Raw genomic sequence first — 25,671 nt, 5'->3', positions numbered from 1 at the left:
CGTGAGCCAATTAGTGATCCGCTTCCCTTTACACGGCCAGTGCCGGCTGAGGGAACAGATTTAGCATTAGCTTAGTGATAATGTCCTCAGGTCAACCTGACTGAGCCAATACTCAAAGAGAAGTTCTATTTAAAATACCAGCAGAGTGTACCAAATATAGTAAAGATACAGATAAACATAATATCTATTCAAAGCCAGAGGTGGCAAATCCAGCTATGGGAAGCAAAACTCCCTTAAACATAGTAACAATTTAAAGCACTCAGAGGCTCTAAAAAGGGAGAGCCAAAAATAAACCACAGCCTCTGTTTAATAAGATTGTTAATCAGCTGTTTGACCTGATCTGATCAGGCTACCCTTAGATAAATGCAATCAAAGGGGATCTTTAGGTCACAGATCAGAAATAGTAATTGAGGACAGAATATCACAAGCAGCTAGTTGATAGTGTGCTATTTTCTGCCTATTTTTAGTAGACTGTCATGCATTATTATAGTTATATTTAAAAAGTCAGCTTATTTAGTAACATACCTACACTTTGTTTCAATTGGACTGTTGAGGTGATATCTAATCAACAAAAAGACTGGATGAGGGGGCATCAAGCCTGTGTGTGTGTGTGTGTGTGTGTGTGTGTGTGTGTGTGTGTGTGTGTGTGTGTATGAGAGAGAGTAGTGCATGCCTCTCTGTGTCTATAAAAAAAGTCAACTGAGACAATATTAACTTGGAAACCCTTAACATGAACCTGTTTATGTTTACTCTAACTGCACTGTTCATATTAGTATAGTGCTACTCAATTACAGACACAACAACACACTAGGAGGGCAACAAACTTTAGCATCTTTAAACACCTATTTAATAGGAAATGATTTTAGCCAGGATGAATGTATATGAACATGTGTTTCAGATTTGACATGCTAACTACTTATTGAAAATTACATTTAAAATGTATTAGTTTTAAATGAAATGAAATTAAAGTTTTAAAATTTAGTACTAAACTTCAGAAACTACATTCGCTATACTACATTGGATCCAACTTAAGCCTGGAATACACTACAAAACTTTTAAAGTCAGAGCAGATTATAAACAGACTGGATATATTCAGGGTCATTTCAAGGCATTTGGGGGGGCCTAAGCAAAAGGGACCCCAACACATATCATAACCCATGGTTTAAAAGTGAAATGTCAGTTAGTTCGTAGCTTTACCCGTTCTAGTGTTGCTGAACATGTTCCTGTCTGGTTACATTTTACTATCAGCAACTAGTTGGAGGGGCCCCCTTGAGAGGGATTCTGATTACAGTGTTGTACTTTCCTGCATTGACCATCAAAGAATATATCAGCCTCTCAGAGTTAGTCGTTGCAATCAATTCTAAACCAATCGTTTTCTGGGGTCTCCAGGCAATTGCTGGCAATATCAACATAGCCAACATGTTGGCGTTCCAAAATAAATCTGTATAAAATGTAAAATCATGGGTTGGGAGACGTGGGGGTTTAGTTTGTCTGAGTTTGTCTCGTGTGGGTGTGTCCTAGGTAGTTCGCGAGTGTGAGTATCCGCGTGGCCGGTTAGCATGCTCGCACAATAGTGTCTGTCTGCATCTCACAACACTACAAGACATGCCCGCTACAGTACACAAACATGTGACTTATTGCCATGCTGCCATCTAAGTGCAGCTGCTGTATATTGCATAACTTAATTTTTGATTTTTTGCTGTGTGAGCCTCACTTTATTCTTGCTTTAAAATTTTGCTTATCAGTATGCAATATTTTACTATTTTAATTTTTTTTAAATGCCTATATTTTAAAGTGTTCCTAACCACTTAAAATTAGTAAAAAAAAAAAAAAAAAAAAAAAAAAAAAAAGGCTTACTGCAAATAAGCTAAAACAGCAGTTATAATCGTCTGTCGCATTAAAAACCACTGTTGGGATGAAGTAAGGAAAAAAAAAAAAAAAAAAATTCTGCACCATTAGACCAGGCTTGTAACCAGCCTTCACCCCATTGGTACAGCACAGTTTGCAAATTTCCATCAAAATAAGGTTAACCTAGTGTTTGAGCAGAGAAAACTGCAGGCCAAAAAGAACCTGAACTAATGTATTTAAAGAGCTGCAGGGTGAATTACTGCTGCCCTCTGGTGGCAGCATACACGAGTCTGCCTTTAGACCTGCTGATTACAGCATGTGGTGCACCTGCCCAACCCGGCACAACAAAGTGGATAAAGAAAACAAAAGCAATTTAAACATCAAACGCTTGTTTAATTACATTTAAAATACATACGTTTTTACATTTATTTTTCAACACAAGTAAAAATCAATCAAAACAATTCAAAACCAGATTTAAAATTTTCTATACAAAAGAATCTAATCAAAAATCACTTGAGAGAGTCTACACTATAGTAACACTGCCACAAATCTCAAGTCTATAAAACAGAAGCACCCACAACAGATCAGCAGGCCACTCTGGGTTAGAGATCCCGTTTAGGAAGAACAGCCCTGTAGAGCGAGGTTCCTCTAGCCTGGATGAAAGTCATGGTCAGTTTCTTCTTGCTCACTTCCATGTGTGTAAATCCCCCCAAGGTTGAAGCTTTGCCAGTGAAGAACTTGAGGGAGTTTTTGGGAACGTCATTACGATGCCGGACATCCGGATCCATGAAGTTCCCAGCACCACTCACCACATAACCAATGTCAGACTCTTTCAAGTACTAAGGGAACAGAAGAGGAAAGTGAGAATAAACACCAAAATGCAAGCATCCTTCTATGCAGTACAAGAGGACTCGCACAAACCTGAAGGTTGTGGTCATGGCCGCACAAGTAGGCTGTAGCTTTGTACTTCAACAGCAAGGGACGCAGCCTCTTGAGTAGGCAGTCTGTGGGGCCATGTTCTGAGATGGACCAGACTGGGTAATGTCCAGCCACAAGCAGGAAGTCAGCTTTAGAGCGAGCCATGCGCTCCTGCAGCCACACTAGTTGGCGGTTAGCCTGCACATTACTTGGAGGGCCCTGGGGCTTCTGGTCCTTAAAGTCATCAGTGTTTCCACACAGTAGCACTGTGTCCAGCATTAGGATGGTCATTGTGCTGTCCGTATTGGGGATACGGAAGTTGAGCTCATAGTAATAGTATGGGAAGTTCCTGTAAAGGCAGAAGAATGTAAGCAGAGCACAGTGAAACTAAACTTGACCTGACCTCATAACGCTCTAAAAAGTTAGAGTGACATGTCCCTGGAGCTTTAAGGCTAGTAATCGCAGCCAAATGACTGATTTACAGTAGCACAATAGTGGCAATAATCACCTTTGTTTTTACTGCCACCACATGCCTTTAGAAACACTTCAGCAAAGTAAAAGTTTGATGTAGAAGATGCACAAAAAAAAGATTTTAAAAAGGAGAAATCCACTGAAACAGATCTGGGGTAGTGAAATAGTATGAACATCTGTTCACTCACACATTCAAAGATACAGAGCATTTAGCAGATTCGCCAACAGACTTAAATGCTAGCGATAGAGGCATTTAACACCCTTAACAAGCTCAAAGTAGCTCCACACTTCATTGGTAGAAGTCCAAAGGCCCCAACATTTAAAAAAATAGCCCTGAACTTTGAAAACACTAGCACTGTAAGCCCATCAAGAGAATTGGCTAAAAATGCTGTATTTGGGAATGCTGAGGTAAACAGTGGGGGGGCTGTTCTTCAAAAGTCTGTACTCCTTATGCTTCACTACACCTAAAGTCCACTTCAGACTTCTCATTTAAGGCATGTTCATAGAAAAATTAGGAGTATTATAATAGGAAATTGTGTTTATGTACAACTTCATGTCAAACACAATCATAAGTCAAACAAAGGAATCAATTTCTGGTGGAAAAGTTAAAACCAGAGTTCAATAATTGATTTTTCAACAAAAATAATAAAAAAGTGGACAAAACACTCCTTAAAACAAATGTTCCACTTCTGAGGTAAACTAAAACACAGCATAATGAACATGTTATTGCAATTACATCAATAAGTCTGCAGTATTGTAAAAGGAGTGCTCATGAGCAAACCAAGAAACCCAACAGTAGACTTAAACATCTGCACTAGTTACAGCTAGAGGTGTGAAGTCTGAGTAGGTGAAGGAGACTCACCACCGTGGAGAGACCTTGCTGTACTGGATCTGTGCGAGAACATTTCCTGCATGGTCGTGATTGCCAGCAACAACAAACCATGGAATATTAAGAGACTTGGCAGTGTAGACATTCTCAAAGGTCTCCTACAGCAGAAACAGTCAATCAGTAAACTCAGCAGAAAAGGGCTCTAAACCAAAACATGCCTTCTTGTAAGTGGACTCTTACTTTCCCATAACAGAAGCATTCAATTTTGTTAAGAAACTGTACAATTGTATTTTTCTAATAAGGAAAAGCCAACAAGCATGTTCAAGAAACATTTTTTGGTACAAACATCTGGATCTTTACTCACCTGGAACCGAGGATCATCCACACTCTTCACCCCTTTATAATAAAAGTTATCACCCAGTGCTAAAACAAAGTCAGCACCAAGCTGGTCAGCCGTCCGGCCCATCTCCCGGGCAGTGGCCCACTCGATCGGGGTGGTGAATGGAGCATTTGGCAGACCACCCCAGTCCCCCACCACTAGGAACCGTATAGATGACTGATTTCCTGGAGAGAAAAAAGGTTTGCATTGCAAAGACATTCAAATCAAACCAACGTTCCACTGTGGTGGCTGGTTCTATTTACCACCACTGTAAAGAAATTTGAGTCAAGATTTTCCAAGGAACCATAATTTTCATATCAAAACCCCTCTGAAGTTTTTCAAATTATGCAGATTATGAGCAAAACAGCCCTTTAAACACACATGAACTCACGGTCTTCGGTTTCCAGGTTTATAAATGAAGGAGGGTAGCAAAGGACAGCAGGGAGAGCAAATATGGAGATTAAGATGGAGATCATTTGTGGTGCCATCTGCAGGACAAACACAGCAGTCAGTAAAGAAACATTTAATTTACACCCCTCATCTGAAGATACATTAAGAGCATTTAATATTAAAATACATAAACATCAGCAGTTCAATTTGTCTGTAGCTTTGGAATAACATTTGCCCACTAGAGAATAAAACAAAAAAGAAATACATAAATCAGTAAAGTTAACATCACAATCGTCTAATCAGACTAGCACAAACACCCAAACCAAACAAAGCAAAGCAAAGCAGACCAGCTTCACAGTTCCTCACCTCAAACTCCCTGTGTTCCTATCTCTACACCTCCAACACTCATCCCAACCCTTTCAATTTTCTTAAATACTCTCCCATTACCTCCTCAAACAGCTGAACACACTGATCACCATCATAACCCTCACCAATCAGCAGACTCCCCTCTCTGATAAACTCCTCCCCCAAACCCCAATCAGCATTGCCCATTGAACACTCCTCTCATCTACAGTCCAAGCACATTACCACACCTTATTTCTAGATTCACTTATTTTACACCAGTTTTATTAGGAATAATATTAAAAGTGTTAAAGTATTAAAGTGTTCATTAAGACAGGATCACAAATTTCCAGTTCTGTGTCTGAAATTTAAAAAATGCTGCCTAGTAAAGTAGGATTTAAGGCAGAAAATCACTTAGTTAGGTCTGACTTTGTTATTTTTAATCTAGACTGTTATTTTATTGGATAAAATTGCTAACAAATAACGAAAACACAGCTAAATGCTCACAATTAGCCTAGTCTTTAGCCTAGCAACATCAGGGCATATTGTTCCCTTCAGATTTAGATACAGAGGTATTAACATTAAGTCAGCATTTTTTTTGCGTCTTAGACGAAATGATAGCAAAGGTCTTTCACCAGGAGGAACCCCCAGTGAGTCTGTCTGTTCTCTAAAATCATGTTTTGTAGATATCAAACCTTGTAGATATTTGTCAGAAGTGTGTGAAGCATTGGTGATCACTTAGTGAGCTCTCAGATTGCATCTTTTCAACTTTTCACAGATAGAGACTAAGCCGGAGCCCATTGAACAATGACGTTCCTCTGATCTGAGGGAAATATAATCAATCCCCAAAAGTAACTGGTGGCTTAAAAACCGGGGATAAAATCATGTAGTGTAAATCTGGCACAAGATGTCACCCTCTGCTTCAGGGGGTGTCAAAGTATGGTTTTCCCTGCACTCTGGCCCTGGCATATGCAACATTTTATTAACATTTATTCTCACACACCTTAAATATCTTGTTGTTTAAAATATGTTTACTTTTAGTAATTCAATATAGTTTTGAATATCTCATAACCCCCTTTCACATTATGCAGCCAGTGCCAGGAGGATGAATGCTAGAGACATGAAACTCCTCCACTTCTTATTAAACAGCGGTTTAAGTAACACCACTGGAGCTCAACAAACTTGGAGGAGAACAGTAACTGATTATTTAGGTACTGCAGCTAAATGAAGTCTGTTCTGGCTGGAAGGAGGATCATCTTACACACCCAAAAGAAAAGAGAGAACATATGCTGTTATGTCTGGAACTCCCAGATACAGACGACGGTAGCGCCTGCAACCTCCTGATGATGGAGACAACACTTAGACCGTTGCCCCACTCGGAATATCCACATTGTGTCATTTACATTTAGTATAAAGTTTAATTAGAAAAAAAATTAAAAACAAAAAAAAAATAATACAAACATAAAAATAGAAATGTTACATAGTCAGTAATAGTCTGTTACTTACAGCTCTGATGTTTCCACTCTGCGTCAGAAAATGCAAAACCCTGACTCTCACAGCTGAACAGCAGCAGCTCTACGTCCTCCTGAGTTTTTCTGACACTCACAGCTTTATATTCCCCTTTTACACACAGGTGCAACACGTCTCACAGCACTTCTGCTCTGACTCAGCGGCAGTGTGAGCAACATGTGATGGATACTTTTGTTTAGAAAAGCTGGAAACATAACAGCAAGTTTTCCACTGTAGTATTTGCAGCCTAAACACCTACAGACACACACTGTGTGAATGGAATAGACTGCAGGCCACAACAGCAGGTCACATGACCCAGTTAAAGACAAGATTGAGATTTTTCATAACTTTAGGCTGAATGGCTAGATTTATGTGACTGTGGTTTACATTTTAAACAGGATGTTTGCACATACATCCACAATCTGTCCAAATGCTTGTGGATACTCACAAGCTCACATATATGTTACTCCAGCAACCACACACTGACGTCACGTCATGGGTCCGAAACTATGTGGTTTAAAGTATTTATAGGCAAGTCCGCTTACTCTGCAGCCATCTTGGTAATGAGGCTGTGCATTTCTATGCTCTTATGCGAGACCAGCCTCCTATCTGTTTGAATGGGGAGAGACCAAAATACTGGAAACCAAAGGTCCAATTACCATTTGATCAACAAATTTTACATCACTGATGACATTGATGACATTTCTAGGCTAGTTATGGCCACTGTGCCTGCACACATCTCCACAGCTAGGGGGGTTTTCTCTATTCTCCACACAGGCAGCAAGCTGATTGGCTCTTTTTTGTTTAAGGGTGAGAGTTTTTCTGTAGCAACTGCTAGATACTGTTCCACAGGGTCCCTATGCAAGCTGTGCTTGTGTACTTTTCATGTGGCATCAGTTGTGCTTCTTCAAGCCTGGACCTGAAACCTTCCAATTTACAATTTAGAAGATTGCCAGCTTTATCACACTTTACTGCAACTCCGACAGGGCTTGTTCATGAACTGATGAGTTGAGTTTGGAGAAGGGAAAGCCATACATTTGCATAGTAATAGGCTGTTAGGCCCTGGCTGAAAACCTGCAATCGACCAAAATGCTAATAAAAACTTCAGTGTGCTACAATGACGACAATTAACTTTGTATTTATTTCACTGCATTGCTTTGTTTTTTTTGTTTTTTTTATAATTGTGTTATTTTAAATGCTTCTAGTGTTCATGTAAATGTCTATTCTTGTAAACATTTCTTTATAGAAACATTTTTTTTAATTGTGCTCCTAGTATTAATTGTTGAAGAACCTATTCAAGAACTGAAACCATTTTTAAAAACAGAAGGTTTTTATTTCTCATGGCCAGTGATCCGACAAACAACAAAAAAATAAATCACAATGCACCCAGAGACCAGCAGAACAGTGAAGTACTCTGTTTAAGAACTGCTGCGGTCAGGTTAAAGATAAAATCACCAAGTATGTGCATGTGTATGTGCATGTGCACCATTGCTGGGGGTAAAAAAAAATAATAAATAAATAAAAAATAGTGTTCAACTTCCTCTCAGTTCAGACAGTCCTTAGGGTCATTGTGAATCATCGTAAATCATCTTATGGTTAAAATAAATGACTAACAAAGAAGACGGGAACAGATGAGCTACTCTTTCCAAGAACAGAAATATAAAACAGAACCGATTGGAACAGAAATTCTCAATCTAAAGAGTGGTAACAGACAGTTCTCCTTCAGCTGAGGTTGAGGGGGCGCTGTAGAGTGATCTGGTGGGGTACAGGTGAGCTGAAGGGGATTTATCTGTAACTGTAACCAGTGTTGTTGCCACTGCCGCGGCTGTAGCCCCACAGATTGGGATAAGCACTCTGATGGTACCCATAATCTTGTTTGTCGGCTCCCGGATTGTTATATCCTGTACAAACAGAAGATGCAGAGAGTGACCAACAGGGTTCTTTACATCAATCAACAGAGTGTCTTTAAAGGAACAATCAGTAGTAACTGCGAGTCAGCGTGGAGGATTGACGGTGGGCTTCAGGATTCAAGCAGCTCTGCTTATCAATCACTGTAGGCCAAGCTTACACTGCACAACTGTGGTTTTCCATAATATAATCCCTTTAAAACTGTGTGCGTGTGTGTGTGTTGGTGCACACAGATGGCTTCTCTCTCAGTGTCTCACCTCCACAGCTATAGTGCTGCCCTCCCTCCGCTTGGTTGGAGTAACCGTACCCGTAGTCCGGTCCAACCAGCGGAGCCTGACCCTGACCCTGGATCTGGCCGGTTTTCTTAAACTGTGAGTAGGACTGGCTGTACTGGTTGTAGTACCCCGTGGCAGGTGGGGGCACAGCCTGGTATGTAGCCGTGTCAGGGCCGGACTGACCCCCCTCTGCAGCTTTAGTGGTCTGGCTGGAGTCGCCGCTGCCTACATCTGCAGCACCACTACCAGCATTACCACCAAAACCTGTGCCCAACACACACACACAACTTTAAATCAACCAGAGAGGCTTTATATCTAGGAAATATTTTAAATGGCCACCGATTTATTTCAAACGGAAATATAATTTATTATATTACAAAGTTAGGTTTGGAACATTTAAATATGAAACCCACCTTTGTAAGCGGGATTGGTTTTGTTGAATCCTCGGCCGCAGCTCCAAGCTCTGCCTCGGCCTCTGTTGGCTCCAGGGTAATACCCTACCCCACTCATACCACTGTAGTCCTACACAGAAAGAGTTAAATAAGAAATCGCATTTTAAATATATCACAAATCGCAATTTAAATATATGTTATGTACTTTTTGGTCGCAAAGAAACCTAAAAGGGTTTTTAGGAGATTTTTATTTCATGTTACTGCTATTCATTCATAATCATCTATGTTACTATAGCAAACTTGCTACTTCCCTACTCCTTAAAACTTTTTGTATTTATCTTGATATCCATTATTTTATTCTATTTAATTTTACCTTCATATTGATCTTATATTTTAACAGTTGGTCTTTGGGTGTAACTGGACAGTGGGAATACAATTTGTTTCAACTCATGTACCGCATGTTATGTAAAATAAAAAATCTCCTTAAAAATTTAGTTCTACACAGGTGAGTTCTTTTTAAACAGAACGTTTCAGCTACTGCTGCCTTAACCTTACCAAAAACTGCAGCTTACTAACGCTTCAGAAACAAAGTCAAGTCATTTGAATGTTTGTGTACTCTGATAGGCTGACTCCTGTTGTCACAGCAGTAAGAGATGGTAAAGGATAGATGGTGCCAGGAGCATAACATTTTGTATTTGTGTGTGTGTGTGTGTGTGAGAGATTACCATAGGAGGGAATCTCCTCTTCCTCTGGCTGTCAGAGTTGGAGTTGTAAGGAAACAGCTTTTCCAGAGCTGCAAGAGCAGCATTTGCCTTTGCTACCTTCTTATTAGAACCAACTCCCTGAAACTTCTGCCCATCCACCTTCACCTAACATAGTGCAAACAGACTGTACTGTACACAATTTTATATTATGCATCATATTCTTTTAAGTATATACATATTCAGCATTGACATATATGATTAAAAGAAATCATATGTGACACATGTGATAAAAAAACAACAACAAAAAAAAACACACACACACCACCACAACCCCCACCACCCACCTCTATTGTGAAAGTTTTTTCATTGGCACCTCCTTTGACTGAGATGACTTCATACTTTAGACTACGCCTCTTCTCATTTAGCTCCATAATTGGGTTCTTCCCATGTTTGGTCAGGATGGGGCCTCCAAGCAGAGATGTCTACACATACAGGCACACACATTTAGTCAGGTACATTTAGGCAGGTAGAATTTATGTTTTTTTGTGTAATTTATTCTTAAGATGCTTATATGAAATTTTCTTCCTGGAGATCAACTTTCCTACAGTTTTTACCTCCAACCAATAGCAAACAGCTCATTCACAATTAATTATCATCCAGCACATCTGAAAGGTGGGGTCAATCTCCAAACTACTGTTTGCTTCCTATTAGAACTTTTTTTATTCCACCTGAAATGGTGCAGTGGTTACAGTATACTGCCAATAACCTTTAAGTGATGAGAAGCTGAAGTTGGGTTCAGATTTACTACTGGAATAAAGAAGAAGACTGAAAGCAATATGGTTAAAGCCTGCAGGATATCTGCAGCAGGATGCAGTGACTGTGACCACTGCCAGGGGGATCCTTCTTTTAAAAAGAGGTAGATCCAGATAATGTATGTAACACATACCTCAGCTCCATCCTCTCCTCCAGTAACATCTCCCTCTGTTTCTGTGTTAGCAGTTGACATGGTTGAATCTTCAGCATCCTGGCTCGGATTTTCTGCTTTCGTCTCCACGCCTGTTGAAATGCCAAGACCCTGCAGGGCCTGAATAGAACACGCAAAACATGTAAGCCTGTACAAATGTACAAATTGGGGTTTGTGTTTGCTACAGTGAATATATTTGGTCCAGGATCTAGTTCTGCTGCTTCTGTACCAAATTATTATTTAGCTTCATCCCTATTCCTAGCCCCATGTCATCTGTCTTGAAAACATATATTTGGTTCAACAATGAAATAAGTCAAAGTAAGAAAAACTTTTTATTTACTCTTCATTTGCATTTTACATGGTTAAACTGTGTGGGTGAATGATTAGTGTCATCAAATACAATATCAAGTTTAAATTGTAAACCACCATTTCACCTTTTGGGCCACCATCTGTTTTGATATACGTTTAGACGACCCTGAAGCTACATAGGTCACGCCATCCACATCGATGGCCATGGTAAACTGGGGTGTGTGGTCCGGGCCAGTTTGAGAGACAAGCCGGTACTGGATTCCTGGCCGTATCCGGTTCAGCTTCATCAAAGCATTACCAGGCTCAACATATTGCTCTATAAACAAACATGAACACAAACATTTAGGTGCACAGTGAGTCAAAGTAACACAAACTACATTTTTAAACAGAATCTGATGTTTATTTAAGGTTGTTCACACAATCTTTTAAAAAATGTGACAAATATCTGACATTTGTCTGTGTAACTGATGCCCATGCTTTTTTTTTCCTTGCAAGAATCAGATCAAATTCATCAGATTGTTTAAATTAGTGTTGATGGTATAACAAGGATACACAACATACATTAGCATAATATAATACCATATATTTTCAAATTATATCAGTATTTTAAAATCACATTTGATGTGATTTCAAAGTGACCACAGAATGGGGCATTGTGGGAGTACACAAAATGATGACGTCTTGCTCTGAAAACAGGCGAAAGCAAGGTCTAGGTGTGGCAGATTTAAGTGTGTTCTGTGGTGAACAGAATGTTAACAGGACAGCTCAATAAGATATTTTCACTGGCAGCAGTTAAACATTTGTAATTTCAGACTGACAGTTAAACATTTATTGTTTGATGCACAAGTGTACAGTTTACGCAAGTTTCTTTTTTCAAAAAAACACTCAATCCCTACTTGAAACTACATTCAGAGACCATAAGTTTATTATGGTTTCTTATCTGTTTTCTACTGTTTCACTGCTCCTCTAAACTACTGCAACACCTAATTGCTAATTAAGTACACCCTGTTTTTTTTTTGTGTAAAATGTGGTTGTGTGTTCTGAACCATTAGTTCAAAATCAAATGATTTAAAAGCACAATGCATTCATTTTTAACTAAAAGGGTTGGGAGGTTGATCAAATTAACCAAAACAAAATTAACACCATCACCCAGCCTTACAAGAAACATGAGGAGAGTAGAGTAGACTTTCAGTCATCTTAAAAACATCACAACTATATTGTGGTTGTTTTACAGTTAACACTCACTAATCTGTAGTGTCTACAAGTTGTTTATACAGATTATAAATCATTGAAGCTTGCCTTTCCGAGGGTATTTGGCCTTCTGAGCATCATCGTCAGTACCCGACTCCAGTGGACGCTTCGTGACAAATGGGCCAGGGGCCTCTCCCGGGACCTGTGCTGTATTGGGTAGAACAATAAGACAATTGTATATAATAAGACTATTGTATAAAATGAACAACAGGGTTTGGTAATAAAGGCCCCAGAGTGACTTCATAAACAGAGCTTGAATACTGCTCTGCACTTTCTGTAAGGACTAGTAACATTACTGTCTTTAATAAAGCCCCAATGTTTCAGTGTCTTACGTTTGTAGTGCATGTTGCTGAACACACGGGCTGCTTTTGGCGAGAGGCGATCCATTCCCAGCACTTTGTGTATCTGTCCATATGCCACCAGGCGCAAAGCAAACTGAGAGAAAGAAACAATCAACAGTCACAAACCATGGAATGGATACAAGCACCCATGTGTGTGAAACAGCACAAATAAGTGCAAAAAATGGCAATATTGCCCTCAATCTCCTTCATAAGTCTCTTACTTAAACCACTATCTATCATCTAGGGACTGAAAATCAATAGCAAATGTCTGTACCTGTGCACTCTGGGTAATGTCCTCACGCTGCTGAGTGGTCAGATGGCTGCTAGCATCTGTAGTCACCCGTTCACATGGATCAGAGATACCAGGACCATCTGCACGGAGAGAGAATACACAGGCGAAATCAGCACACAGAGAGCACAGGTATGTTGTATTCACTCTGTAAATTAAATGGGATCTGTTCACACCACACCTCCACTTGGGGAGTCATAGGTAGCATTGTTCAAATTCACAATATAACAAATCTAACTGGCAGAACCGTGATTCATCTTTTCTATGATGAACCTTTACAGCGCAACCGTAGCCCAATTTACATTTCTTGTATTTTGCAGGCACACAGGCTAAGAGATTTAGCTTCTTCAGCTCATTTAAAATACTTCATTTTAAATACCTTTTAGTGTAATCACCTGGAGATGTTCAGTGATGTATGTGTGAATATGAACTGTTTATCGCATGTGAAAAATAAACTCTAACCCTCCAGCAGGATTCCTGATGCCATACACTCCAGCACTCTCCTCAGGGCTTGACCCGGACCCATTGGCACTTCATTAGTGGATAAAGCTCGCTCACAGAGTACCTCCAGAACCTTCAGAGAAACACACAAACGCTTTACACAACCTTTATACAAACAGCCTCCTCCTCCAAAGCCTGTGAGAAAAAACAGTCACTCTATACACATACAATTATTGCATGTCTTGCTATAGCCATGATATTTGTTGGATATTTGTTGAGGATAATAAAGGTGAACGGGAAACTGACAGATGTACTCACCCATCCTTTGAGAGGTGCCCAGGTGGGAACGCGCATGCAGAGGTCCCTGAGGATCCGGATAACGATCACACATGATTGCAGGTTGTTAACTTTACCCTGTTAGCACCAAAACAACCATAATATCAAACTCTCCTTCAGCCCTCCCAAAAACAGTTGAGCCCATGATTGCTGCCCAGCATCAGGCAGAAAAAGCAGTATTTCAGTAAAACTTTAACAATCAGTACTCTCGCATTCTCATTTAAAGCTGTACTGGTGAACGATACTACATTTAAACACTCATTGCCCTAAAAGAGACGTTTTTCTCCAAATTGGGTCAGGTGCATTGCCTGGCAGAAGTCTGAGGACACCCACTTCAAGAGCCATACCCAACTTTATTTATTTAGTTTTTATTTTTTACACTGTGCGTATATCTGTGCAGCGTAAAAACGTTTAACACCGAAAGCTGAAAATTTGCCACTGTGCTTTTCAATGGGACGTGCAGCACAGATGTCCACGTAGTAAACGAAGTGGCACGGCTGTGAGCAGTGAATGCTGCAGATACCACGCTCAGTGTATAAACAGCTTGGAGCAACAGAGACGGTGTTTGTTCATAGCAGTATATTATCTGGCTAATATATCAGATTAAACTATGCCATTTTATATTTGATAGATAGGTCGGGTCGAGACCACACCACACGCGAACCGCTCCAAAAAAAAAAAAAATCTGCACGTTGGGCGGGGTCAGGGCAGATTACAGCAGATTTTGTTGTAAAATCTGGTGGCGTTATTAATTAATGTTAAAAGAATATTACGTGTTTCTGATTCTAATGAATTGTGTGAGTTAACACGTTAACTTTGACAGCCCTAATATTATTTATTTTTATATTATATATATATTATTTATGCACAGGTTTGGGTTTTGGAGATTGACCGTCAACTTATTTAAATGTCATTCAGCAACCGCAAATGGCAGCTGGGGTGAAGTGCATGGAAAGAACAGTTCAAAACAATATCTTACAGAGGTAGGACTTGCTACAAAAATTACTTTCAATGAGAAGCAAAGAAGATTCAGGCTGACGTTTGCAAAAGATCATAAGAATATTACAATATTTTATTTGGAATTTGAAGGGATTTCATAAGTACTTTATAGAATAAAACCACAATTTTCATTTTACTTAAACATACACCATCCAGAGCTGTAAATGTATGTAAATTTCACACATACTTTTTTGCTGTAGCTTATCTATCCTTTTTAAAGGATTCTAATCTTTAATCTTGTTTATTATGTTTATTATTATTGTTTATTACTTTAAAGGGCCTTTACTTTACGAAGAGTGACAATACAGATGGGTCAAATAGGGCAACTGTGTATTGTGGAACTGGGTTTTGCTAAACATTTAGTGTCATTTAAGTGTCCCTGTTCATCCCAGAATTTTTTTTACAGCAGTGAAGTGTCCTCAGACCTCTGATAAGTAGTGCAACATCCCCAGGTTCTCACGGAAACGGCAAATTAACAGGTTAATAGGTCGACAGATAAAAACGAGGTGCAAACCTGGAACCACTTGTTGTGTCGTAGAGTGGCGAGAGAAGCCAGGCATTTCTGCCTGTCCAGAACGTCCGGCGGGGCTGAGGCCGACTGCGGCTCTACCAGTTCGGGGTAAAGGAGAAAGGCACAGTTTGACCAAGGGGCCTCTGACATACGTTCAGGGGATGGACTCAGCTTACAAGCTCAGAGCAGAGGGGCGAGGTCTGGTGCTGAGAGACGCATTCCTATGATCTCTTGGGAGGCTTCAGTTTTTGTTGCATCTTTAGTTTAGAATAATTTACTTTGTAAAGGCGACAAATAATATGCCTTGAGGTTTATTGAACTTCTTGCTTTGAAGTTCTATTTTAACCTCATAGCTCCAGTCTAAAACAGAAGTGACTGAAATAACAATGTAAGCATATAATGTGTAGTTAAGTGATAATTCTGATTGATTACTATTAATCATGTGACCACGCCCCTATTTTAACCTCCAGGCTTAGCTGCCCCATCCCTTGAGAGTCAGAGTGCTTCCAGTTGGTCAAAAGTCCACCGTTCCTAAAAACTCACACACTAAAAAGCTTGGATGAGGAGGGAGCAAAATTTGAAAACTTACAGGCAACAACATCAGTGGGTTGATTGAACAATATCGCAGGCAGGGTCAACGCTGCAGCAAAATCTGACCACTAGACTAGAGCTTATATTATTAGTAACAATAATAATAAAGCTGCAAGTAATGCAACAATAATGCTAAATGAAATACCTTAGTACAGATTTAGCATATGTTATACAGCATAGACATTAGTACAATTACAGTACAAAAATGCTTTTTAAAAAGCTTATCCTTAAAGTTTAATAACCAGCACTTACACTGGAACACTTGACTTTTGCTGCAAAGCAACCCCTCAGAATAGTGCATACGTTCGTTCGCAGGTTTCCACTTTTAGAATAGACTTTAAAATAATGAACAGCAGTGCAGCAGTTACATTTAAACACCAAACTGAGGGAAAAAAATCTTCTAGTGATCTGTACAAGTGCTCAGTAAACTAGATGGTCAGTCTGTACCTTCAGAGGCCTCCTTCTCCATCTGTTCTTGAACAGCCCGAGACGTCAGGTGGATCTGCATATTCAGCACTGGCTCCTTCACACTCTTCACCAGTATAGCGGCGTCCTTCGCGGATGCAGCAACCTCATACTTATCGTCTGTTTGGGTCTAGAGGAATAGCAGCAAACAGTAAGATTAATTTTTTCCAGTAAGTTTAAAACATATACAATTCTCTAATTCATGCTGCCAAAACAGCTTGTGTTAATGTCAAAAAATAAGCCGATCACTCTCATTTATGAAATCCTTATAGGTCACTTTATTAAAAAAACCCACCTTGCTGGTGTTCAGTTAAAAAACTGAAAGAAATCTACTGATACCCTCTAGTCCTTCATCAGTGGTTATTTCCAATGACTAAGCTGCTCTCTGAAAGGGGTTCTTATAAAGTGCCCAATGAGTAAATGTAATTGAAAACTAGTTTTATTATACTGTGTGTTACCTCTAGTACATCAGAGAGTTTATTCGAGATGGATTCCAGCAGTGTACTGGTGGGTAAAACAGTGCAGAGCAAAACCAGGTCCAGGTCTAAATCCTGCTTCAGCAGTAGCCCCTTTGCCACCAATCCAACCCGCAAAACACGCTTCAGTTTGGTCACTGGCCCCTCACTAGAAAACACAAAAACATTTATTTGACTTCATTGTACACTCGTGCCTGTTTTTTTTTTGTACAAACTTGCCAAAGTTTGCCTAAAGTTTACAATGTACTGACACAATCTTTTCCTTGTCAAAATTTCTTAGATACTTTTCTTGCTTCCAACACATCAACATGCAAAAGTAAAGGTACACTTGCTGCTTAAAACATCCACCCCTTAACATATGATTCTTGATACAAATGCATGGACAGATAATCAATGATATTCACTTCAGTTGGAACAGGTTTTAAATGTTATGACAAAATGCCACTGTTCTGAGCCTTATACTCCACTCTACTCTCACCTTTTAGACTCATCTGTTTTTCCCTGCTCCACCATCCAATCAGAAACAGACTTCAGGCCCTGCTCTATGTGGGACACCATGTTCTGCACGGACTTCAACTGATCCGGGGATGGATAGACACTTGCATGTTTGGCTTCCATATGCCGGTCCTCATTAGGGAAGGTGCGCTGGGGCGGTGGCTTCATGGCCTGAAAAAAAAAAAAAAAAAAAAAAAAACAGTGAGTTACAGACGGTTAAATCAGTCCATGTCAGAATGAACGCGTGATTCAAATGGATAAGGTAAATCACGATTGAGCACTTCTCCTACTCTTACTAGTGTAGGTGCATTACAGTCTGCAATAATATTTAAACATTATAGAGTAGACTTACTGGTCCTCCCTGAGGAAACACAACCCGTTTCTCCTTCCATTCGGCCAGGTAAGCACTGTAGTGTCTGAGCTCCTCCTCATAACACAGGCAATCGTACCAGTAACGCAGCTCCTCAAACCTGAAAAACACAAACTGCTGATAAACTAAACTGTTCTCTTAAAACATTTATAAAGATTCATTAATATAATATCCCCAGCTGTGTAGTCTTTGAAAAGAACAGCTGTCAGGGTCATTAAACCAGTAACTTTCCATAAACTTTTTTTGTTAATAGTATTAATTTTTTTATTATTATTATTATTATTATTATTATTATTATTAAGCTGTTCTGACTAAAAAATAACTTGTGTATCATGTCTTTCAATCTCTGATCTAATAAGAACTTTACTGGCATACCAAGTAGCTCCTGATAATGTCATGCTGTCAATCTGGCAAGGGCAGTTTTGTTTAATGGCCCATAAGATATGGGCTTTCAGTCCAGTGAGTGATCAGATCTAAAGTGTTAATGCTGTGGTGTGAATGAGGATGTCTTTTACCAATGGTGATACACATTAGTCATGGTGGTAAAGCTTGATATCAGTTATATGTCTGACCGAGTGGTTAGTTGATCCTTATAGTAAGGAGTGTTTCAAACTTCTATGCCCAATGTATGACCTAGCTAGTGTATGTGGCATTGACCCATCTATTTTCAAAATACATGGCCACTTTACCATATATCCTGGGGTTGTTTGTTGTATATTCAGGGAAGGGATCCTGTGTCTAGGCTCTCGTGCAATGCATGCACATATTTTTGAATTCACCTCACCTGTCATAATCACGGGGGTGAAGAACGAATCCCTGCTGGATCAGTCCGTCCCAGTACAGCAGCTCCTCGTAGGCCTGGTGCTCATCCCACATGGGGCGTGGAAATCTTCTTCTCTGCATGGCTAGTTTCTCGTTATTCTTCTTAGAAGCCTCTTCTAAAACCTGCATTAGCAGAATTGATCAAAATAATATGCATAAATCTCCAAATGCACCAATTCGTACACATCATGATCATTGGTTGTATTATTTCTACAATGTATAACGTGTTTAACGTTACATTAGTTTAACTGTTACAATTACTGATACTACGTTTGTTGATTGTTGTTGTTTTACTTGCAAGTGCAGCATAAGTGACAGCTTAGCTAAGCTATAAAGCTAGGTATTTGCTAACTAGCCAGTGTGGCTAACAAACTAGTAAACAATGAATCAATGAATAAAGAGCTTTTATATATATAACGTATATATATATATATATATATGTATATATATATATATGTATATATATATATATATACATATATATATATATATATATTTATATTTATAACGTTATAAATGAGACTTGATTATACCTAAAGGCAATAAATAAGCATACCTTAGTCTAATAAAATGACTTATAACTGCCCGTTCCACCTTAAAAGACGCTTCAGCTCTTCTGCACTATTTTACTAAGGAACGGTGAAAAACGCAATTTCAGTTTCATTTATTTAATTCACGTAATGTTAAGGCCTTAAAAATGAGTATGTTAAGATAAACAAACATGTTAATTACTCAAAAAAACCCTCCCTAACAACCACAGGATTGCCTAAGAGTAAATAGCTATGAACCGCCCCCTCTGTGTCCCTGAATCAGTGTTAGCTTAGCTAAGCTAGGTTAGCTACTTACTTAGCTAACATCCCATCTTATCACTCAACATCTCACAAACGAATCTGTATGCTTATTTAGAAGCAAATGGCGCCGAACCTGGATATAAACTAAAGGGCTGGTGCACAATAATACTAAAGACGTGCCTACCTTAAATTCGCTAAGCTATATTAGTTTAGCCGAGCCTAGCTTAGCTGCAGCTAAACACACACAACCCCCTTCCGGGGAAAAGCAGCAGTAACACGATTTGTCCAACCGGTTTGTTTCTACAGAGCATGCGCGAATCCGCACGCATGAGCGCATGTGTACCACTAGAGGGCGCGCCAGAGTGAGTCCACAATTAATGGGTTCAATTGGAGCAAAATTGTAGTTTATAAATGTTTGATGTTTTTTTATTCTAAAACGTGCTCGAATTCCTTCAAAAGCCTACAGCAGGTTCAAGTTCTGTGGATGGGTATGGTCGGATGTCTGAAGTGATGATTACTCGACTTCGCATAGGTCACACATTACTACATTCTTCATTACATCTAATTCACATGACACAGGGTTTTGCCGGTGTTCTGTCGAATTGTGCAACCCATCGAGATGTGCTTCTCAACACCAGCGCCCATACGTGGAATATATTTATTTATTTTTTATGGTTATTCTGTTCTTCTTGGGTGCATTAAACAACCAGAAATCATTGTCATTATTTCTGAGTATTACAAATGCGTAAAAGACAGTTGGTAATAATAAAAGTAATAATAAGTGAGCAATGAAAAAAAAAAACGGGTTATAAATCACCCCTAATAACTCTAAACTGCCTCCTGATATTTTGATTCAGGCTTTCCAAATATGGTGTTTTTTCTACCAGTTTTACACTTTATATGTATATATATATATATATATATATATATATATATATATATATATATATACACTAGGGTAGCACGGTTTGACAGGCTAGCAAAATTCGACAGAACAGAGAACAGACACCAGAACACATAATGTTACACTGTGAGAAACATTCTGCACAACAACAAATTTTATTTGATACACTAACCACAAAGGGTCACAGAGAGGGTTTGCTGTCATATAGCTCTAGGATGACGAGGCTGAAGTTGGTTTGATATTCGCAGCTCCAGATTCGTTTGGCTCGATATTCTAGGATGGGTATAGTACACAAGCAGGTGCTGTTGTTTTAAAGAATGTTTGAATGTTTCATTATTTTTTTTATTATATATAATAAATATATAGTTGGTCTGCCAACCGCCACAAATGCGAAAGAAGAAGAAGAAGAATTCCATACTATGAATAAAAATGCTTAACACAGATCAATATCAAATGCTTCAGTGTGTCCTCACCAACCAGTTAGCTCGCAGTGATGCTATAACTAGCTTAATAACTTTTATAAAAATAACTTTTGTGGTGATACAAATTAATGTGTTGAACATTTTTTCTTTAATTGCATCAATTCTAATCATTTCTATATGGAGTTTTTCTTAGTTTTGTTTTGGTTATTTTTTTTTTGTAGGGAAATTAAAGAGAGTTTTGAGGCAAGATCTTTGTATTAGTCCGTAGAGCTGTTTTACTTTTGTCAAGAGCAGTAAAAGACAGTGAAAAGACTCAGGTCTGTGCGTGTCTTATAAATAGGCTTGTTGGGAGCTGATCTATCGCTTACGGCCATACCACCCTGAGAACGCCCGATCTCGTCTGATCTCGGAAGCTAAGCAGGGTCGGGCCTGGTTAGTACTTGGATGGGAGACCGCCTGGGAATACCTGGTGCTGTAAGCTTTTCCATCTTTACTTTCTGTCCTTTATTTTTTACTCTGTTCAAGCCATGATGTCACAAATTTGTACAAGGCTACACCGTGTTTACTCTTCAAATAAAACACTTACAGTAAACCATATACAGATTAAATAGTCACTTAAAAGTTCTTTCATTTTTCTGAAGGGAAATATTCTTTCTTCGTGCCAATAAATAAAGAACAAAATGCATTATTTTTTGTTCTTAATGTATAGATACAGGGAGGCTCACTCCTGTTTCTGGGGCTCTACCACTCTGAAGATTTCAGATTTAACACACCTGAGTCTAGAATGTTCACGTGATCCTGAAGGTCTTATTTACCTGGATCAGGTGTGTTGCGGACTGTTTGGAGGGCAGGGGTGAAAAAAAGTAAAAGGGCACCTTCTGTAGGACATGGGGCCTTTCTTTAACTGTATGCTAAGTGTACTTTAATGTGTGTGTGTATGATTTTATTTATTTATTTCTCAGAATATTCTTTGTAAATATTCTTTTTTTTGTATTGGGCTTTTTTGTATTGGGCCTAATCTGAAGCTTCCATTCCACTGAGTCAGAAAAGTAGAGCATGAAAATTGAATAAAAACAAATGAAGAGATAAAAATTAAGACATATAGGGAGTTTTTGTCTTCTTTTTTTTCTTTGGTTACTTTTTGTAGGGAAAGTTAAATAGAGCTTTTATTTTGAGGCAAGATCTTTGTATTAGTCCGTAGAGCTGTTTTACTTTTGTCAAGAGCAGTAAGACAGTGAAAAGACTCAGGTCTGTGAGTGTCTTATAAATAGGCTTGTTGGGAGTTGAGCCATCGCTTACGGCCATACCACCCTGAGAACGCCCGATCTCGTCTGATCTCGGAAGCTAAGCAGGGTCGGGCCTGGTTAGTACTTGGATGGGAGACCGCCTGGGAATACCAGGTGCTGTAAGCTTTTCTATCTTTACTTCCTTTCCTTTATTTTTGATTCTGTGCTACACTGCTTTTTTCACGAATCCTTAAAAGCATAAACTGTGTTCACTCTTTAAAATAAAACGCTCACAGTAAACAATGTACAGAATAACTCACTCAAAGTACTTTCATACTTCTGGAGCAGATTCTTTGTTCCTGTAAGTAATGAATAAACAAAATGCATTCAGTTTTTTTTTATCAAACTACTGGGCGGCTCATATCTGTTCCTGGGAGTCTCGAATGATCACGTGTCCCTGAAGGCCTTAATTACCTGAATCAGGTGTGTGGTGGACTTGGAAGGAAGGGGTGACAAAAAATTAAAAGGGCACCTTAGGACATAGGGCCTGTTCATTCCTGAGGAGGTGTGGCTAAAACTGAATACATTAATAGATACAAGTTTAAGAATGAGAATGAGATTTTTAAACTATATGTCATAACCGCCAAATACAGTTTATCTCATTGATGGGCACTACGAGGTCACTGCATACCATTGCCTCAACTACGGAGGGCACTTTTTGAGGCAGTGTTTAGGAGGAGGGGCAAAGACAGCACATCATAGTGACTGCCTTTCCTATTGGAAAGAAAAAGGGCACGAATAGATCGGCACTCATTAAGACGCATTAGTAAAAATGTCTTGATCTAGAAGGAGCATCATAATTTATTGCCACAAGGGACATAAGAAATTAAGCAAATATCTAATATAGTCTTAATTTTTTACCACTCTAAAGGGCAAATTAGCAACACTTTTTAACCATGGAGGCACCAGAAGGGGCGTTTTCCACCCCTTGAGTCCACCAGCTCGTATAACCAGAGAATGTATAGAGAGATGAATACCCATACTCATGAATATTGAGCAACTAAATAAAATTATAGTTTTAAATTATTTTATTATTTTTTTTTTTACAAAATGATGTAAGTTACTAGTTTTCTCAAACAGAACAATATCAAATGCTTTAGAACTAAATATAATTTTTAAAGCTTTAAACTCCAGTTACTAGTGTTTTAAACGTGATCTGACGCAATCTTCAGCATTAGCTCACCATTTAGCAGTAGTAGTAATGCTAGCATCTTTACTGCCTAAAACCTGTTTACTGTAGAAAAATGGAAACGTGCAGGTAAGTTATCTTCGCTTTTCAGCAAATTTTATTCTACTTTACAAACTGAAAGGAATATCCTCGTCAAGTGCTTCGTTTTAAATTTTAATTTTAGTTTGTAGCCAATTAGCTCCATTCACCCGTATTGAATTTGTACTCCCTCACGGGCTCCCTCTAGCGGTCTGCATTCATGTTCTGATAGAACGGGGACGATAGGCTCTCCATAAACCGGCTCCGGTATAACTGTGCCGTGTGGTAGAGCTCCGTGACCGTAACGAGCACCCCGTTTCCCGAGATCCATGTATTAGCCAGTCAGGTCTGTCAGTGTATTATAAATAGGCTTAGTGGAAGCCTAGCTATCGCTTACGGCCATACCACCCTGAGAACGCCCGATCTCGTCTGATCTCGGAAGCTAAGCAGGGTCGGGCCTGGTTAGTACTTGGATGGGAGACCGCCTGGGAATACCAGGTGCTGTAAGCTTTTTTACATTTCCTTTATTTTTTACTCTGTTTAAGCCATGTTGTTACACATTTTTGCAAGGCTACACCGTGTGTACTCCTCAAATAAAACACTCACAGTAAACAGTCTACAGATTAAATCCTCACTTAAAAGTACTTTTATTTTTCTGAAGAAGAATATTCTGTCTTCATGCTAATAAATAAAGAACAAAATGCATTACTTTTTATTTTCTTAACGTATAGGTACAGGGCGGCTCACTCCTGTTCGGGGCTCCACAACGCTGAAGATTTCAGATTTAACACACCTGAGACTAGAATGTTCACGTGATCCTGAAGGTCTTAATTACCTGGATCAGGTGTGGCGAACTCAGGCTATTTGGAGGGCAGGGGTGAAAAAACTTAAAAAGGCACCTTCTGTAGAACATTGCCCCTGTAGGGGCATTCATTTAAATGTATACTAAGTGCACTTTAATGTGTGTGTATAATTTTATTTATTTATTTTTCAGAATATCCTTTGTAAATATTAGTATATTTTTGTAGTTTTTTTTGTATTGAGCCTAATCTGAAGCTTCCATTCCATTAAGTCAGTAAAATAGAGCATCTAAATTTAATAAAAAAATGAAGAGTTAAAAGCTAAGACACATAGGGATTTTGTTTCTGATTTTTTCTTTGGTTGACTTATAAATAGGCTTGGTGGGAGCTGATCTATCGCTTACGGCCATACCACCCTGAGAACGCCCGATCTCGTCTGATCTCGGAAGCTAAGCAGGGTCGGTATGGAGTCAAATTGGGGTCTTTAATGCTGACGAGAAAATAAAACTGTCACAAAAAAAATCTCCACGAATTGCAAAAAAAAATCTAATTTTGCAAACAAAGAAGAGAACATAAGTTACCTTTTTTCAATTGTAATATTTTTTTTAGAATTAATCTTTTGCAAAAACACTTTTTCTTTGCGTTTTTGCGTTCTGTGTTTTCCTTTTTATTTAGATCGTTTTTGCAGCGTTGTGTTTTAATGGCGTTTTTCACTGTTAAAATCCACCATCTACAGGCGGCCGCGTGTAACTGCAGCAAGAACGCTGGATAAAAAAGAAGCTAAAATTCAGCGTTTTGCTTAATTTAACTGAAAACAACAATATTATATAATTCAGTAGTTAGGTATATGTAAAATAAATGATTAGAATTAACTTATGAATTATAACTGTTAAATAGCTGTTGTTCAGCCTGGTTAGCGTCTAGGCTGAGTAGAGGCTCCAGCTGATGATGCGTTCCTCCATAGCCACGCCCCTCTCCTCTCCCCACGCCAAAAAGGGGTCAAAATAGACTCGCAAACAAAACGGAGGAACGCAAAGGAGGGAAAGTATTGCAAAGAGAAAAAAGGAACGCAAAGTGCAAAACAGTTATTAGTCTTTTAAACATGCTCTGGGTGTATCTCCAGCATCAGCTCACCTCACAGTAGAAGTATTCTTTTTATTTTTTTTTAGCAAAACACTTTATTCTACTATGCAAAATTAAAGAAATATCCTGGCCAGGTGCTTATTTCCTATTTTTATTTTGAGTTATCCCATTAGCTCCAGTCAACCTAATTCATTTTGAACTCACTCAGGGCTCCCTCTAGCGCTGATGTCAATGATGTCACTTTTGTCAGTGATGAAATTTCGTTTCAAAAGCTCATTTTCCTCTGTATAACAACGTTGAAATATTATGTAGTAAACTACAGTCATTGTCTGTCAAGTACATTTAGACTGTACTGTAATTCTGTATTGCCGTTTTTGAAATATTTACGCGTGGTATCTGCAGTAAGCTCAAGTAATTTTCTGTAAAGTGCTGTTTTCTCCTCTATATGATCAGTGTACTATTATAAGTCTATTATATTGCTGTTTCAGTAAATCTAAAATAATTGTGTATTGTCGAGTGATGAACTACAAGTTTAATACCTTTGATTATAATG

The 25,671-nt window shown here is 38.8% G+C and overlaps 2 protein-coding genes and 3 non-coding genes across 10 annotated transcripts; 3 read left to right on the top strand and 2 right to left on the bottom strand.

Moving 5' to 3' along the window:
* Positions 1–2,220: 2,220 nt before the first annotated feature.
* Positions 2,221–6,783, bottom strand: acp5a (acid phosphatase 5a, tartrate resistant). 3 transcript variants are annotated; one of them, XM_007257159.4, is made up of 6 exons: positions 6,684–6,783; positions 4,837–4,933; positions 4,431–4,630; positions 4,100–4,224; positions 2,770–3,115; positions 2,221–2,687 (listed from the first exon to the last, which is right to left on the bottom strand). In XM_007257159.4, exons 2-6 carry the CDS (start codon positions 4,931–4,933, stop codon positions 2,451–2,453), a joined length of 1,005 nt encoding a protein of 334 aa, XP_007257221.1. In that variant the 5' UTR covers positions 6,684–6,783; the 3' UTR covers positions 2,221–2,450. The 3 variants fall into 3 exon arrangements, with proteins under 3 accessions (XP_007257221.1, XP_007257220.1, XP_022530902.1); XM_007257158.4 differs by lacking the exon at positions 6,684–6,783 and adding an exon at positions 5,202–5,287; XM_022675181.2 differs by lacking the exon at positions 6,684–6,783 and having other exon boundaries at positions 4,827–4,915.
* A 1,214-nt stretch (positions 6,784–7,997) lies between these two features.
* Positions 7,998–19,702, bottom strand: ilf3a (interleukin enhancer binding factor 3a). Of its 4 annotated transcripts, none has more exons than XM_022675176.2 (19): positions 19,601–19,702; positions 18,588–18,748; positions 17,786–17,903; positions 17,417–17,604; positions 16,921–17,086; positions 16,445–16,592; positions 15,410–15,501; positions 13,879–13,974; positions 13,582–13,693; positions 13,105–13,202; positions 12,822–12,924; positions 12,538–12,636; positions 11,364–11,554; positions 10,912–11,049; positions 10,310–10,447; positions 9,987–10,130; positions 9,283–9,391; positions 8,852–9,133; positions 7,998–8,587 (listed from the first exon to the last, which is right to left on the bottom strand). In XM_022675176.2, exons 2-19 carry the CDS (start codon positions 18,704–18,706, stop codon positions 8,472–8,474), a joined length of 2,457 nt encoding a protein of 818 aa, XP_022530897.2. In that variant the 5' UTR covers positions 18,707–18,748; positions 19,601–19,702; the 3' UTR covers positions 7,998–8,471. The 4 variants fall into 4 exon arrangements, with proteins under 4 accessions (XP_022530897.2, XP_022530898.2, XP_022530899.2 ...); XM_022675177.2 differs by lacking the exon at positions 19,601–19,702 and adding an exon at positions 19,472–19,571; XM_022675178.2 differs by lacking the exon at positions 19,601–19,702 and adding an exon at positions 19,182–19,309.
* A 1,402-nt stretch (positions 19,703–21,104) lies between these two features.
* On the top strand, positions 21,105–21,223 carry LOC125802313 (5S ribosomal RNA). The gene has a single exon (XR_007439349.1). It is a non-coding gene; the product is annotated as a 5S ribosomal RNA (ribosomal RNA).
* An 812-nt stretch (positions 21,224–22,035) lies between these two features.
* LOC125802295 (5S ribosomal RNA) lies at positions 22,036–22,154 on the top strand. The gene has a single exon (XR_007439331.1). It is a non-coding gene; the product is annotated as a 5S ribosomal RNA (ribosomal RNA).
* A 1,472-nt stretch (positions 22,155–23,626) lies between these two features.
* On the top strand, positions 23,627–23,745 carry LOC125802323 (5S ribosomal RNA). The gene has a single exon (XR_007439359.1). It is a non-coding gene; the product is annotated as a 5S ribosomal RNA (ribosomal RNA).
* Positions 23,746–25,671: the final 1,926 nt, after the last annotated feature.

This window comes from Astyanax mexicanus, chromosome 5 (genome assembly GCF_023375975.1).
Source record: "Astyanax mexicanus isolate ESR-SI-001 chromosome 5, AstMex3_surface, whole genome shotgun sequence".
NCBI classification, from domain to species: Eukaryota; Metazoa; Chordata; class Actinopteri; order Characiformes; family Acestrorhamphidae; genus Astyanax; species Astyanax mexicanus.
This window is presented reverse-complemented; position numbering and strand designations above follow the sequence as displayed.

What these genes read in the sequence shown, in the direction of transcription:
- acp5a (XM_007257159.4), bottom strand. Translation starts at nt 4,933, where the DNA reads ATGGCACCACAAATGATCTCCATCTTAATCTCCATATTTGCTCTCCCT. An exon ending in AAACCTGGAAACCGAAGACC is followed by an intron (nt 4,631 to 4,836) that starts GTGAGTTCATGT and finishes TTTTCTCTCCAG; the next exon opens with GAAATCAGTCATCTATACGG. An exon ending in AGCAAGGTCTCTCCACGGTG is followed by an intron (nt 3,116 to 4,099) that starts GTGAGTCTCCTT and finishes CTGCCTTTACAG; the next exon opens with GAACTTCCCATACTATTACT.
- ilf3a (XM_022675176.2), bottom strand. Translation starts at nt 18,706, where the DNA reads ATGCAGAGAAGAAGATTTCCACGCCCCATGTGGGATGAGCACCAGGCC. An exon ending in ATCAGGAATCCTGCTGGAGG is followed by an intron (nt 13,203 to 13,581) that starts GTTAGAGTTTAT and finishes CTCTCCGTGCAG; the next exon opens with ATGGTCCTGGTATCTCTGAT. An exon ending in AGAGGAGATTCCCTCCTATG is followed by an intron (nt 9,392 to 9,986) that starts GTAATCTCTCAC and finishes CTTTCTGTGTAG; the next exon opens with GACTACAGTGGTATGAGTGG.